The sequence below is a fragment of the Canis aureus genome, chromosome 19 (genome assembly GCF_053574225.1).
Source record: "Canis aureus isolate CA01 chromosome 19, VMU_Caureus_v.1.0, whole genome shotgun sequence".
Classification (NCBI taxonomy): Eukaryota; Metazoa; Chordata; class Mammalia; order Carnivora; family Canidae; genus Canis; species Canis aureus.
Window position 1 is genome coordinate 53,592,007 of NC_135629.1, and position 14,232 is coordinate 53,606,238.

At 54.3% G+C, this 14,232-nt stretch overlaps 1 protein-coding gene across 1 annotated transcript; it reads right to left on the bottom strand.

Moving 5' to 3' along the window:
- Positions 1-552: 552 nt before the first annotated feature.
- On the bottom strand, positions 553-14,214 carry XAB2 (XPA binding protein 2). The gene is made up of 19 exons (XM_077860115.1): positions 14,057-14,214; positions 8,273-8,421; positions 7,860-7,983; positions 7,382-7,579; positions 6,481-6,615; positions 6,232-6,396; positions 4,907-5,051; positions 4,426-4,577; positions 4,211-4,330; positions 3,953-4,084; positions 3,708-3,839; positions 3,503-3,616; positions 2,175-2,337; positions 1,905-2,095; positions 1,646-1,768; positions 1,392-1,563; positions 999-1,128; positions 772-881; positions 553-682 (listed from the first exon to the last, which is right to left on the bottom strand). Exons 1-19 carry the CDS (start codon positions 14,105-14,107, stop codon positions 621-623), a joined length of 2,568 nt encoding a protein of 855 aa, XP_077716241.1. The 5' UTR covers positions 14,108-14,214; the 3' UTR covers positions 553-620.
- Positions 14,215-14,232: the final 18 nt, after the last annotated feature.

A 14,232-nucleotide genomic window follows, 5' to 3' on the forward strand; every position in this document is an offset into this window, starting at 1 on the left:
ATCCCTCACAGCCCACATGGCCTGCTTAGGGCACAAATCTGATTACATCCCATGATGCTTAAAATCCCTTAATAGTTTAGAGCCCACTAATGGCTTCCCAGAGCTTAGGCCTAACGACCACACCCTGGCCCAGGGCTGAGGTCTAGCTCCTGGCTGCTGTCCAGGATGAGGAGTACCTTGCTAAGCTCGCTGACCTGCCTTCCCTTGGGAGGAGGTCAGCGCCCTGGCTCAGGAAGAAACAGTCTGGAGAGCAGAGGCTGAGTGTATCCACCTGCTTCTGTGGGGAAGGGCTGGCAAGACTGGGCAGTCGGGGGCCAGGCCAACCAAGAGGCCTCAGGTGGCAGAGACTGGCCTCTGAGTCCAGAACTGGCTCTGCGGGGTGAGGGTGGAGCATGTGTCCTGGCTTGGAGCCCAAAAGTCCCACCTCCTGCGCCAGCCAATCTGGGGCTGGGGTGGGGGGGTGCAGGGAAGGGGGACTGGGCCCAGGGCCAGAGCACTACAGAGCACACAGTCCCTACAGGCACCTGGGCAGCAGGAAGAAGGCTCAGACGGTGACATACAAATACAGGCTGTATTGGAGGATGGGGGGGGGTGGGGCACAAGGGCCATCAGGGGTCACGTCAGTCCTCTTTCAGGCTCCCGAACACGGCGGCCGGCACACTCTGCTGCTCCAGCCGCACCTCTGGGGGAGGGGGAGGACATGGTCACTCCAGGAGAAGATCCTGCCCCGGCCACCTCCGAACCACCCTGCCTGTCCAGCTGGTCCCTTACCGTTGGGCTCCAGGTCCATCTCGTCCTCATCCTCATCCTCACCCAGCTCAATCTCCTCGGGGTTGGCTTGCTGCGCCAGCTCAGCCAGCTCCTCCCGGGAGGCATCGCTCCTGTGGGGGGCAGGTCAGGGATAAGGGAGGGGGGTCCCACTGCTCGGCCTTCCTGGCACCTCCCCTCTTGAAGTGCCGCCTCACTCCCTCTCCTAGGCTCCTGCTGTGCCCCCTTACCTCACAAACAGGATCTTGCTCTGGGCCCGTGAGGGCTGATCCCGCTCAGCTTCAGCCGCCAGCTGCTCTGCCCGTTGTTCCAGAAGCTTCATGTCATCCATGCCACTCTGCCCGGGGGCCAGGTCTGACACTGGGGTGGGGAACGTGGGGGTCAGACACCATAAGTGGGTCCTGCCCTCCCTGTGGGTCCTGCCCTCAGCCCCTGGGCCCACCTTGCTCTGGGTGCCCCAACCTGTGTGAGGACCCAGCCCTCAAGGAGTTCCCAGTCTCCAGTGGGGGAGGCAGAGGTGGACCCCAATGCTCCCAGACTGGAAGGTCAGGCTGGGCAGAGGGCAGAGGCCAGGCCTACCGTTAAGGCCTGGCCGGGGTGAGGAGTAGCCTGCAGCTGCTCACCGGTGCCCGTGGCGCTGCCTGACACCTTGAGCATCTGAGAGGCCATGAAATTGACCTGAGTGTTGTATGTGGCCTGCACGCTGCGGCGGATCCGCAGCATCTCCCGGATGGTGTCCTCGTTGCCGTGCCGGACCTCGAAGTCCTTCCATGTTTGCCAGAAAGCGCCAGTGGTCTGTGGAGTGTGAGGGAGCCAGTGCATGAGCTGGCTGGCCTGTGCAGCCTCCCACTGCCCACTCACCAGGTTCTTCCCCTACCCTGGGGTCGCAGATCTGGGAGCAGAAGCTGTAGATGGCACGCGCACGGTCAATCTCGCCAAGCCTGCACTCCATGTCCGCGAACCGCAAGCACATCTCCCGGGCGTGCTCGTCTGACAGCACCTGCGTGGGGGCGGGGTAGAGGAGGTGGGCGTCAGTGGGGCCCCCACACTCAGGGACTCCAGTACGCCCCGTCTGAGTTCCCTTGCACAGGCATGCTCCGATCCTCTAGCCACCCCCATCTGCCCCCACAGGGCACCTCGATGGCCTTCTGGTAGATGCCGCGGGTGTGGGTAACTCCATAGATCTCGGCTGCACGCTTGATGTAGATGTTGAACATGTCATACTGCTGCGCAGGCTCCACGGCTCTGGTGGCACGCTCATACACGGCCATGGCGTGCCGGGCCAAGCCCCACTCCTCCTCCAGCTGTGCGTACAGCAGGTACAATGCTGTGACGGGAGGAGAGCGGGTCAGAGGCTGGTGCCTGGCCCCGAACGTCCCTCCCCTCACCCGCCCTGCCTGTCTTACTCTTTGCATATTTGGGAGGGCAGCCGTCCAGCGCCTGTTCAAAGAGGTCCCGTGCTCGCTCCAGCTTGCGGCCCCCATAGCGGGCGATGAATTTGGTCAGGTAGGTGCTCCAGATGTCAGACACGTTGGGCCACTTGAACAATGAGATGCCACGCTCATACGCCTGCCCCGAGAGAGGGAGTTGTGTGTGGGGACGCACAGCGAGAACAGCTGGTGCTCAGAGTACCAGGAGCTTGCCCACTTCTCCCCTGAGCTGACCAAGGTGGCCTCTTCCCTACTCACCCTTCCCTATAATCACAGCACAGTCAAAAGCGTCTATATGCCTCCCTTAGGCTCCCGGTGACAGGGCAGGACTAGGACTTACCAACACCAGGAGGTGATGTTATGGGCAAAAGAGGTGGGAGTCGGGAGTTGGGGAGGAGTGGAGGAGAGGGGACCCTCAGCAGATACTGGAGCCCAGAGCCCTGCGAGGAGGCTCACATGCCCGGGGCCAAGAGGCACGGCCTGCATTACTCAGGCAGGGGGTGGCACGTGTGTATGCTGCGTACAACCTCGCCATCTGTATCCGTATCACACGTCACCAAAGCTGCCGAAGCAGCGAGGGCCTCACAACATGTGCATGTGCACAGACCTGCAACCCACAGCCTGAGTGGCAGAGCAGGAGCAGCCTGCACACACCCACACCAGCGCCCCCCCCCATACACACAGAAGCCGGACTCAGGCTTCTACGCCATTGAAGCCATAACCTCAGGACCTCAGAATGGAACTGTACGTAGAGATGAGGTCTTTAAAAAGGAAATGAAGGTGGAGCCCCTGGGTGGTTCAGTCTGTTAAGCATCTGCCTTTGGCTCAGAGGTCATGATCCCAGGGTCCTGGGATGGAGCCCCCTTTGGGCTCTCTGCTCAGCGGGGAACCTGCTTCTCCCTCTGCCTGCCCTGCCTATGTGCACTCTCTCAAATAAATAAACTCCTCTATAAAAAATGGAATAAAAAGGAAATGAAAATGAGCTCATTACAATGGACCCTAATCCAACGACTGGAGTCATTATGAGGAGAGTAACACACACGCGCGCGCACGTGAGGATGACGGTGGGAAGACAAGGGGAGAAGACGGCCGTCAGCACACCAAGAAGAGGTGCCTCAGGAAAAACCAGCCCCGCCAACCCCATGATCTACTTCCAATCTCCAAGACTAAGACAACGTGTCTACGTTGTTGAGGCTCCCTGATCTGTGACACTTCTTCAGGGTACCCAGAGCACACTAACACAGCGACCGCGGCACTAAACACGAGACTCTGCTGTCTGGGATCTCAGGATCAGCCCCCCTCACCTTGAAGCTCTCCTCAAAGTACTTATGCTCCTCCAGGAACATGGCATAGTTGATGACGATCTGGGGTGTGGCGATGCGTAGGTCCAGGATGCGGTCGTATACAGCCTTGGTGGACTGTGGGGCAGGGGTGGGTCGGAGTATGTCCTGGGCAGAGTCTGCAGCCCCATCCTACCCCCTGCCATAGGCCCTTGGCCATGCAGCTCACCTGGAAGGTGCCTAGGCTCTCCTCCAGGTCGGCGAGCATCGACCACACCTTCAGTGACTTGTACACACGGTTTTGCACAGGCTCCGAGCCATCGAAGTACTCGGCTCGTCGGGCGGGCAGTGCAGTGGCCTTCTGTGGGGAGTCGGCAGCGGAGGGAGAGAGCTCAGGGACTTCCCGGGCCTGGACAGCCACACAGCACAGCGCACATACACCCCCACCCTGCCCCAAACCCGGGCTGTGTTTACCCGCAGCAACCGCAAGGCCTGATCGTAGTTTTCGTGCCGGAGCTCCAGCTCGCCACACTCACACCACACGCTGGCCAGGTCATCCACCTGTTTGAAGCTCACCTTGGTGGCCTTCTCCAGGATGATGCGGGCCTACCGAGCGGAGAGAGGGCAGGCTAAGACCCTGCCTGCCTGCCCCTCCTCTGGCCAAGGACGCATCTGTGCTCTCGCACACACACACACACACGCACACAAATGCACAAATGGCACAGCACTCACATCGTCCAGCTGCCCATTGTCTTCATAAAACTTGGCAAATGCGACCCACAGTGTGTGGGGCTTGCCTGTAGCCTTGAAAGGGTCCACCGTCTGCACAGCCTCCGTGTATGTGTTGATGATCTGGGTGAGAGGAATGGAGTCAGGCTGGGCAACCGGGGCCCTGGCAGATGGGGGTGGGGGGGTTGCACGGCTGAAGGGGTGGGGCCATCACACACCTCCCGGGGGCGCCCCTGGTGCAGGGCCACGCGCTTGTGCCACTCGTGTACATGGTGCGGGTTCTGGCGTAGCAAGACGCTGTTGAGGAGCAGGGGCCGCCGGCCAATGAGCTGCTCGAAGCGGGCCAGGCGCAGCTCCAGGTCCACATCATCTGGGCTCCAAGAAGGGGGCCGGGGAGCAGAAGTAAGGGCCTTGGCACACAGCCACCTCTGCCCCTCCACTCTCTCCAACCCCCACTGAGTGCTCTGGCCTTTGCAGAATCACCCCACTGGACACCCGAGGCCAGAGGTGTACCCCCAGTCCTAGTTACTCACTGAGGTTCCACCGGCACTGGCCACTCAGCCGGCCTTCCTCCCTGCTGGCCCCCAAGTGACCTGGAGACATGCCTCTCCCCTGCCCCAGCCACTCAGGACCCTCTGTACCCTGCCAGCCTGCCTGGTCTTCTCTCCTCACCAGCCCAGGACTGCCCTGGCAGCTCACCTTCCTCCTCACGCCCCAGTTCTGAGGCTGTCTCCATCTTGGCTGCAATCATGCTCTCCTCAAACTGGGCATAGCTGTCGAACACCTGGGTGAAGTCCCGCACGGTCATCACGGTCCGGATGGCCTCCTCATACACATCTCGAGCCTGTGGGCACAGGAAGAGTGAAAGAAACATGCTGGCAGGAGGAGGCACACGTGCCCACCCGCCGAAACACAGGGAACCTAACAGCACCACCCCGGCAGCAGTCCAGACCCGGGGTCACCCAGCTCCATCAGGCTCTGAGCAGTGACACTCAGCAGAGCCATGACTGGAGCCGTTCCCTGCCCCTGGCCCCGCTGCAGTGATCTGGGACCCCAGCTCCTCCCCAGTAAACTGACAGTGACAGTCCCTTGCACAGAGTGAATGAGGCTCAAGGGAAATGCAAGGTGCCTGACACCCAGTAAGACTCATGAGGTGACCAACCCCAAGCCCCTACAGGTGCACACTGCAGGGACCCTAACCTCGGCTCAGCCATGGAGGACTCCACAGGTGCTGTGGAGCACCCCTCTTGCCTGCCAGATGCCACTTTTGAAGCTCATATTCTCCTAGTCACTCCCCACCTAAGCCTGGGCCCCATCTCTCCACCCATCCCTGGCTGGTCATGCCCCACTGCTCCCCATCTGGCCACTGGCTCCAGCAGCCTCCTGGCTGGTCTCCGGCCACCAGCCTCAGCCTGTGGTGGCTCCAGGGTACAAAATGCATAGCTGGTCCTGCCTCTGTCCCGTCACACCTGGCTGGCAGATCCCCTTAGCAGGCACAGCCAGCCCCTCCTTGGCTTTCACCAGCCCCCTCTCTACTCCAGCTCTATTCCCTTCTGCTCCCACTTCCCCAAGGCTCCAGCAGCCCCAGCCAGCCCCTCTGGGGACCTCTTGGAGCCCCAGGCACTCCTCGACCCCCGGGCTTGCCATTACATTGCCCCATGACCAGCAAGCTAACACGGACACTGACAGTAACACTAACAATTCAGGAGTGGCCCTCGTGTCAAGCACCTGCACAGCATCACATTCCTCTAAGGTGAGGGGAATTGTTACTCTCATTTTGCAAGTGAGGACACCCAGGCTTAGCGGGTCCAAGGCCACACAGCCAGGAAGAACTCCGGTCTGGCCAACCTGACGTGGGCATGCCTTCAGGAAGGCAGGCAGACGTGTGCAGGGCATGCACCTGTATGCACCAACAGCACGTCTGCATGTGTTGTCTGCTCCCACACTTGTCCACACGTGTCCCCGGAATGCCCTGCACTGGAGGTACCGCCCCCCTCCCCTCATCGGCTCCCGTGCCTGCACACCTTCTCGAAGTGGCCACTGCGGATGTAGTAGTCAGCTAGCGAGCACCAGAGCTTGCCTAGCTGGTCAGTGAAGCGAGTGAGGCCTCCGCGGATGATGGCATCCACGTTGAGTGACTGCACCTTGTCTGGGTTCTGGGAGATGAGGTCACAGAGCTCGTGCCACAGCTGCAGAGCCAGGAGGACAGGTCTCAGCCTTGTGCCCCCGCGGGCAAGCCTTCCCGCCCCACCCCCACCTCCCCACAGGCCCACCTGGTAGTTGGACTTGCCGGCCTTGGACACAAAGCGCTCATCATTCACCACGGTGGCCAGGCGCTGCGCAGCTTCGTCCAGCCGGTCACTGGATTTGAGGTACTCGATGTACTCCTCTGCACTCTCAGGGCTGAGCTGCGCAGTGACCAGCCCCATTAGCAGTCAGGGGGGCCGAGGAGCTACACCACTATACCACTACACCCCCTCCCACTCGGCAGCTCTAGGGCAGCCACTCCCGCACTGTCCTGATTAAGATCAAGCCCGGCCAATCCAGCCTTAGCCACACCTGTCCAGCCTGGGTCCCACTGGTCTGGTTTCAGCCCTGCAGGTCCAGCCTAGGCCCCAGCGATCCAGTCTGGGCCCCAATGGTCCAAGCCCAGCCCTGACTGGTCTGGCTTAGACGACAATGTACATTCCAGGCCCTGCTTTTACCACAAGTCCCCCAGCCGGAGAGCACTGTGTTAAGAGTTTCAAAATGTTATGACAGTTGCTACAAGTTTAAGAAAGCTGCACATCACCTGCACCTTGTTTCCACCTGGAAATACTCCCACAGCCATTCGTCTTACATTACCTGCCCTCCTGTGGTAGCAGTTTTACTAGTTTATGTGATCAGCTCAGGGGCACCTGTCTGCCCAGTTAGACCAAAAGCTTCATGTGGGCAGAGATGGTCTCTGTCGCATTGTCCCACTACCTGTCTCAATACTGGGCTTGCAGCAGATGCTAGTAAATTGTGTGGAGAATAAACAAATCACAGACAAAAGCCTGTCTCAGGAAGCCTTTTCCCCACTTTCTGTCAGGTAACATCCTGCCAGGGGCTAGTGTCTGTTAAGCCAGTTCTGGGGACCTCTTGACGTGAGGAAGCGGCCCATCTGCAGCCCCACCTTGCCCCCCATAAGCTTACTTTGAGAAAGCGCCGGTAGCCCCGCACAGCCGTCTCAGGCAGTGGGTGTGAGCGGAGGAAGCGCAGGTACAGGGGCCAGATGCGAGAGTGCTGTGTAATGGGCAGCGCCCGGAGGGCACGGTCAAACGTACGGCGGGTGTGTGTGACGCGGCCCTGGTCCATCAGGAATTGGCAATAGTCTAGCCACAGACGTGGCATCTGGAGGTGTGGGGGAGAGGCATGCTGTGAGCTGCTGGCACCACGGCCCAGCCACAAAGACACTGGATGTCCTATGGCAGCACCATGGCCCAGCCACAAAGACACTGGATGTCCTATGGCCAAGAATGCAGCAAGACCCAGAATCCCCCCCACCCCAGGACTAAGTCGAGCTCAACAGCAAATATGTAACAGCAGCAGGACCCCAATCCCCCAACTTCGTCCATTTCCACGGGGGGCGGGGGCCCACCTCCCACTCACCCCCAGCCTCTGCCCTCCCCACCTTATGCATGAACACAAAGGCCCTCTCGTGGCAGTTGTTGACATCTTCATAGGCGGGGTCAGTCACACAGCGATGCTTCACCTGTGCCCGGCGTGCCTTTAGGTACCGGTACCAGAGTTTGTAGCTGGGGAATGCAGGAGGGGGCAAAGACTGGTCAGCTTTACAGCACCCTAGAATGCTTTGCCCTGCCCCACAAAGCAACTGTTGGGAGAAGGGGCCTGGGGAAGGATGATAAGTCTCAGCAATGGGCAGGGGAGGGCTGGGACATCAGGGAAAGTGTGCTGACCCGTCAGGGGACGGATGCTTAGTGCCAGAACAACAGCAATCACCTGGGACCTCCTGGCCAGTTCTGTTAGAACAGAATTAGCCGGGGTGGGGGCTGGGGTGGGTGGGGTAGCTGGAATGGTTCCCACCTGCAGGGCAGCAGCTTCAGTGCCCGCTCATACAGCTGATTGAGCCTGGGCTTCGGGGCACCTTGCTTGAACTCAATGTAGCGAAGCCAGCACTTGACGGAGAACTGGTTCCGCATGATTTCCTCCTCATAGGGGAGGTCCTCTTCTTCCTGCAGGAGCCAGGGAATGAGGAGAAGAGAGACCTGCCCTCAGAGCATGGTCCCAGGTCCCACTGTTCATCAGAGCCAGGTCACCAGACACCCAGATACTAGGACTCAGGATTGGATTTTACTCCTTAGAATTCTACTGCCCACGATCTGACCCAGATCATCAGATTCCTCAATCAAGGTTCTAGGGCCATACTTGAGATTGTCACCCAGACACCAAATCAAGCCATCCAGTCTCTAGCCCAAATCACCAGATTCCTTAGACTCCCTGGTCCAATGCCAGGCCTTGCTGGGACCTGGACCCCAAGCTGTAACTCCGCACAACATGCCTCTTCCTGAACACAAGGCCTTTGGCATCTTAGGCTCCCGCTAGCCAGAGCGTAGTTCAACTCTGCCCCAGAACTTGACAAATGAGTAAAGAAACCTCATTTGAAATGCAATCAGGAAGCCCCAAAGTGGGAACACTCATGCTCTATGATCTGTCAACTGCAGACCCCAAAGGACGACAGCTACTTTGCATCCCCAACAGAAAGCAGCTAACTTTTCTACCCCAGCAGGAAGATTATCTCCTCGCCTGCCAACAGCCAAGCCAATGAGAAACTGCCTGAACTATCACCTTCTTCTCATAGACTTTCCTTCAAAGGAGCCCCTGCTAGCTCACTCCTTTTTCCGTCAAGTGACATTCCTCTCCTTCGTTCTCCAGACTTGCCTCTGGTTTTACCAAAGCTTGCATATCTCTATATTTAAAATTCCTCTGCTTCTCCTGAATAAACCCGCTTTGCTGGTAAAATTACTAGCAGTTTTATTTTCAGGGTCAACAGAAGCTAAACCTTTACCTCGGGAAAGGCATGGACCAACACCAAGCCTCACCAATACTAAACACCAAAAACCTGGTGAAGAGGCCAGACTTCAACAGGCATACCTCACGGATACCGCAGGTTCGGTTCCAGACCACCACAATAAAGTATCACAATACAAGTCAAATGAACTTTTTCCTTTCCTAGCGCATGTAAAAGTTACGTTCACACTATACTGTAGTCTATTAAGTGTGCAGTGGCATCATATCTAAAAAACTGACGTACCTCGATGAAAAAAATACTTTATTGCTAAAAAATGCTAACCACCACCTGAGCTTTCAATGCATTGTAACCTTTTTGCTGGTGAAGGATCTTGCCTCCATGGTGATGGCTGCTGACTGATCGGAATAGTGGCTGCTCGGGGATGGGGTGGCTGGAGCAATTAAAAAAAAAAAAAAAAAGACAAAATGAAGTTTGCCACGTCAATGGAATCTTCCTTCATGAATGACTTCTCTGAAGTCATGTGGTTCGGTTTGATAGCTTACCCACAGTAGGACTTCTTTCCAAACTGGAATCAATCCTCTCAAACCCTGCTGCCGCTTAGTCAAATAAATTTACGTAATATTCTAAAAGCTTTGTTTCATTTCAATAATCTTCACGGCATCTTCACTGGTAGATTCCATCTCAAGAAACCCCTTTCTTTCCTCATCCATAAGAAGCAACTCCTCCTTCATTCCAATTTTATCATGAGATTATAGCAATACAGTCCCATCTTCAGGCTCCAGTTCTTTTAAAAAATTTTTTTAAAGATTTTTATTTATTTGAGAGAGAGAAAGAGAGAGAGAGAGAGAGAGAGAGAGAGAGAGAGAGAAGCAGGCTCTCTGCTGAGCAGGGAGCCTGAAGTGGGGCTCAATCCCAGGACCGTGGGATCATGACCCGAGCTGAAAGCAGACACTTAACCGACTGAGTAGGTTACACTTCTAATTCTGGTTCTCTTGCTGTCTTCACCACATCTGTAGTTACTTCCTCCAATGAACTCTGGAACCCCTTGAAGTCAGCCATGAGGGCTGGGATCAATTTCTTCCAAAACCATGTTAATGTTGATATTTTTACCTCTTCTCAGGAATTAGAATGTTCTTAATGGTATCTTAAATGGTGAATCCTTCCCAGGAGATTTTCAATTTGCTTTTCCCAGATCAGAGTAATCGCTACCTATGGCTGGCTGCTATAACCTTATAAAATGTATTTATTAAATAATAAGACTTGAAAACTGAAATTACTCTTTGGCCCGTGGACTATAGAATGGATGTTATGTCAGAAGACATGAAAACAACATTAATCTCATTGTACATCTCTGCCAGAGCTTGTTGGTGACCAGGTGCATTGTCAACAAACAGTCATATTTTGAAAGGAACCTTTTTTCCTGAGCAGGTCTCAACACTGGACTCAAAATATCTAGTAAACAGTGTTGTAAACAGATGGGCCATCCTCCAAGCTTTGTTGTTCCACTTATACAGCACAAACTAGATTTAGTGTAATTCTTAAGGGCCCTAGGTTTTTTTTTTTTTAATTTTTATTTATTTATGATAGTCACACAGAGAGAGAGAGAGAGAGAGAGAGAGAGAGAGGCAGAGACATAGGCAGAGGGAGAAGCAGGCTCCATGCACCAGGAGAGCCCTACGTGGGATTTGATCCCGGGTCTCCAGAATCGCGCCCTGGGCCAAAGGCAGGCGCCAAACCACTGCGCCACCCAGGGATCCCCCTAGGATTTTTAGAACGGTAAATGAGCACTGGCTTCAACTTAAAGTCACCAGCTGCGTTTGCCTCTGACAATATAGTCAGCCTGTCCTTTGAAGTGCTGAAGTGAGGCACTCACTTCTCTCTGGCTATGAACATCCTAGATGGTATCTTCTTCCAAGAGAAGGCTTTTCCACTTATATTAAAAGTCTGTTTGGGGCGCCTGGGTGGCTGTGTCGGTTAGGTGTTTGATTCTTGATCTCAAGGTTGTGAGAAATAATTTTTAAAAAATGTTTTTAAAGTCTGTTTTGTGTAATCACCTTCATTAATTATTTTTTTTAAAGATTTTATTTATTTATTCATGAGAGACACAGAGAAAGAGGCAGAGACACAGGCAGAGGGAGAAGCAGGCTCCATGCAGGGAGCCTGACGTGGGACTCTATCCTGGGTCTCCAGATCATGCCCTGGGCTGAAGGCGGTGCTAAACCGCTGAGCCACCCAGGCTGCCCTGCATTAATTATCTTAACTAAATCTTCAATCAGCTTGCTACAGATTCTACATCAGCCCTTGCAGTTGCACTTTACGCTTTTGTTATAAAGGTGGCTTCTCTCCTTAAACCTCATGAACCAGCCTCTGTTCGCTTCAAACTCGTCTCCTGCAGCTTCCTCACCTCTCTCAGCCTTTGTAGAACCAACTAGTTACCGACTTGCTCTGAGTTAAGACTCTGGCTTACAGGGATGTTGTGGCTGGTTTGATCTCCTACCCAGACCACTAAAACTTTCTCTTATAACGGCAATAAGGCTGTTTGTTTTGCTTTTTTATCATTCATATCTTCACTGAAGTAGCACTTCTAATTTTCTTCAAGAGCTTTTCCTTTGCATTCACCACTTGGCTGTTTGGTGCAAGTGGCCTAGCTTTCGGCCTATCGCAGCTTGCAACACGCCTTCATTAAGCTTAATCATTTCTAACTTGTGATTTATTTATTTATTACGGAAAGATGACAGATTTATTTTTTATTATTATTTTTTAAATAAGTATTTTTTTAATTTATTTATTCAGAGAGAGAGAGAGACTGAGAGGCAGAGACACAGGCAGAGGGAGAAGCGGGCTCCATGAAGGGAGCCTGACGTGGGACTCAATCCTGGGTCTCCAGGATCAGACCCCGGGCTGCAGGCGGCGCTAAACGCTGCGTCACCGGAGGTGCCCTATTTTTTATTTTTAAAGATTTTATTTATTTATTCACAAGAGACACACAGGGATAAAGGCAGAGACACAGGCAGAGGGAGAAGCAGGCCCCATGCAGGGAGCCCGACGTGGGACTCAATGATCCTGGGTCTCCAGGGTAACACCCTGGGCCAAAGGTGGCACTAAACCACTGAGCCACCCGCACTGCCCTAGCTTGTGATTTAAAGTGAGACCTGTGGAACTGGAGGGTATTATGTTGAGTGAAGTAAGTCAATCGGAGAAGGACAAACAGTGTATGTTCTCATTCATTTGGGGAATATAAATAATAGTGAAAGGGAATATAAGGGAAGGGAGAAGAAATGTGTGGGAGATATCAGAAAGGGAGACAGAACATGAAGACTCCTAACTCTGGGAAACGAACTAGGGGTGGTGGAAGGGGAGGAGGGCGGGGGGTGGGGGTGAATGGGTGACGGGCACTTGACAGGATGAGCACTGGGTGTTATTCTGTATGTTGGTAAATTGAACACCAATAAAAAATTAATTTATTAAAAAAAATGAAAGAAAGAAAAGAAAGAAAAGAAAGAAAAGAAAGAAAGAGGAAAGAAAGAAAGAAGAAAGAAAGAAAGAAAGAAAGAAAGAAAGAAAGAAAGAAAGAAAGAAAAAGAGAGAGAGAGAGAGAGAGAGAGAGAGAGAGAGACCTGGGCAGCCCGGGTGGCTCAGCGGTTTAGCACCTCCTTCAGCCCAGGGCGTGATCCTGGAGTCCCGGGATTGAGTCCTGCGTCGGGCTCCCTGCATGGAGCCTGCTTCTTCCTCTGTGTCTCTGCCTCTCTCTCTCTCTCTGTGTCTCTCATGAATAAATAAAATCTTAAAAAAAAAAAAAAAAGTGAGAGACGTGTGACTCTTCCCTTCACTTGACCACTTAGAGGCCACTGTAAGGTACTAATTGGTCTAACTGCAATATTGTTATGTCTGGGGGAGAAGGGAGGCCCAAGGACAGAAGTGGGCAATAACCCAGGAAGCAGTCCTGAACACAGTCCACAACATTTATTAACTTCCCCTTTTATATGGGCGTGGCTCCTGGTGCCCCCAAACCAAAAGTAACAGAAAAGTTTGAAATACTGTGTGAATTACCAAAACGTGCCACAGAGGCATGACCTGAGCAAATGCTGTTGGAAAAAGGTGCCAACACACTTGCTTGATGCAGGGCTGCCCAAAATCTCCAATTTGTCAAAAAAGAAAGAAAAGAAAAAAGAAAAGAAAAGAAAAGAAAAGAAAAGAAAAGAAAAGAAAAGAAAAGAAAAGAAAAAGAAAAAGAAAGAAAAGAAAGAAAAAAGAAAAAGAAAGAAAACAAAAAGAAAAAAAACCCTACAATATCTGTGAAACGAAATCCAAGGACATATATGCCTGTGCTGCAGATACCAAGACACCAAGTCTCGGACTCTTCAAGATCCCACCGGCGATCGCCCGACCAGCTCCACGCCGACTCCGGAGCTCTCCTAATCCACACACCAAGCCCTGTATTCCAGAAACGATAACGCTCGGTACCAGACCTAGGCTGTTACTCAAAACATTCAAAGACTTTACCACGGAAACCAGAGCCCTGGCTTTGGGTCACTAGCCTTTACTTCAGACGCAGACCTCTACGAGAGTTAGCCTGGCGACCCTCCCCTCTCCCCGCGAGTCCCCATTCCCGCCCGAGGCCCGGGCCTCCTGGCCCTTAACCTCGACAGCAGCTCTTCACTCGGACCACCTGGACTCCGGCGCCAGAACTTTGCTCCTGGCCAGCCTGGTCCGCACGTCCCGCCCTCGGGTGGACACAGTTTTGGTCCGGTCACCCCAGGCGGCCAAGCCCCGAACCCGGGAAGCATCCAAGGTCGGTGCCCCCACACGGGCCACCCCCCGCCCCGCCGCGGACTCACGAAAACTAGGTCCGGCCGCTCGGGCCGGGACAGACGCGCCATCACCACCATTTTCCGGGGACTCCAGGTACGGGCAGGAGTCGCGCTCTAATGACGCCTCCCTCTGAAGGCCCGCCCCCCCCAGGGCCAGACTTGTTGCCTATTGGTTGAGCCCTTTCCAACCCCGCGGACCGCGT

Bases quoted from the DNA above. Each gene is read 5' to 3' on its own strand.
- XAB2 (XM_077860115.1), bottom strand. From the start codon at position 14,107: ATGGTGGTGATGGCGCGTCTGTCCCGGCCCGAGCGGCCGGACCTAGTT. The intron at 5,052-6,231 runs GTGTGCAGGCAC...CTGTGCCCACAG, and splicing joins GCAGTGGCCACTTCGAGAAG to GCTCGAGATGTGTATGAGGA. The intron at 2,096-2,174 runs GTAAGACAGGCA...CTCCCGTCACAG, and splicing joins CCCTCCCAAATATGCAAAGA to CATTGTACCTGCTGTACGCA.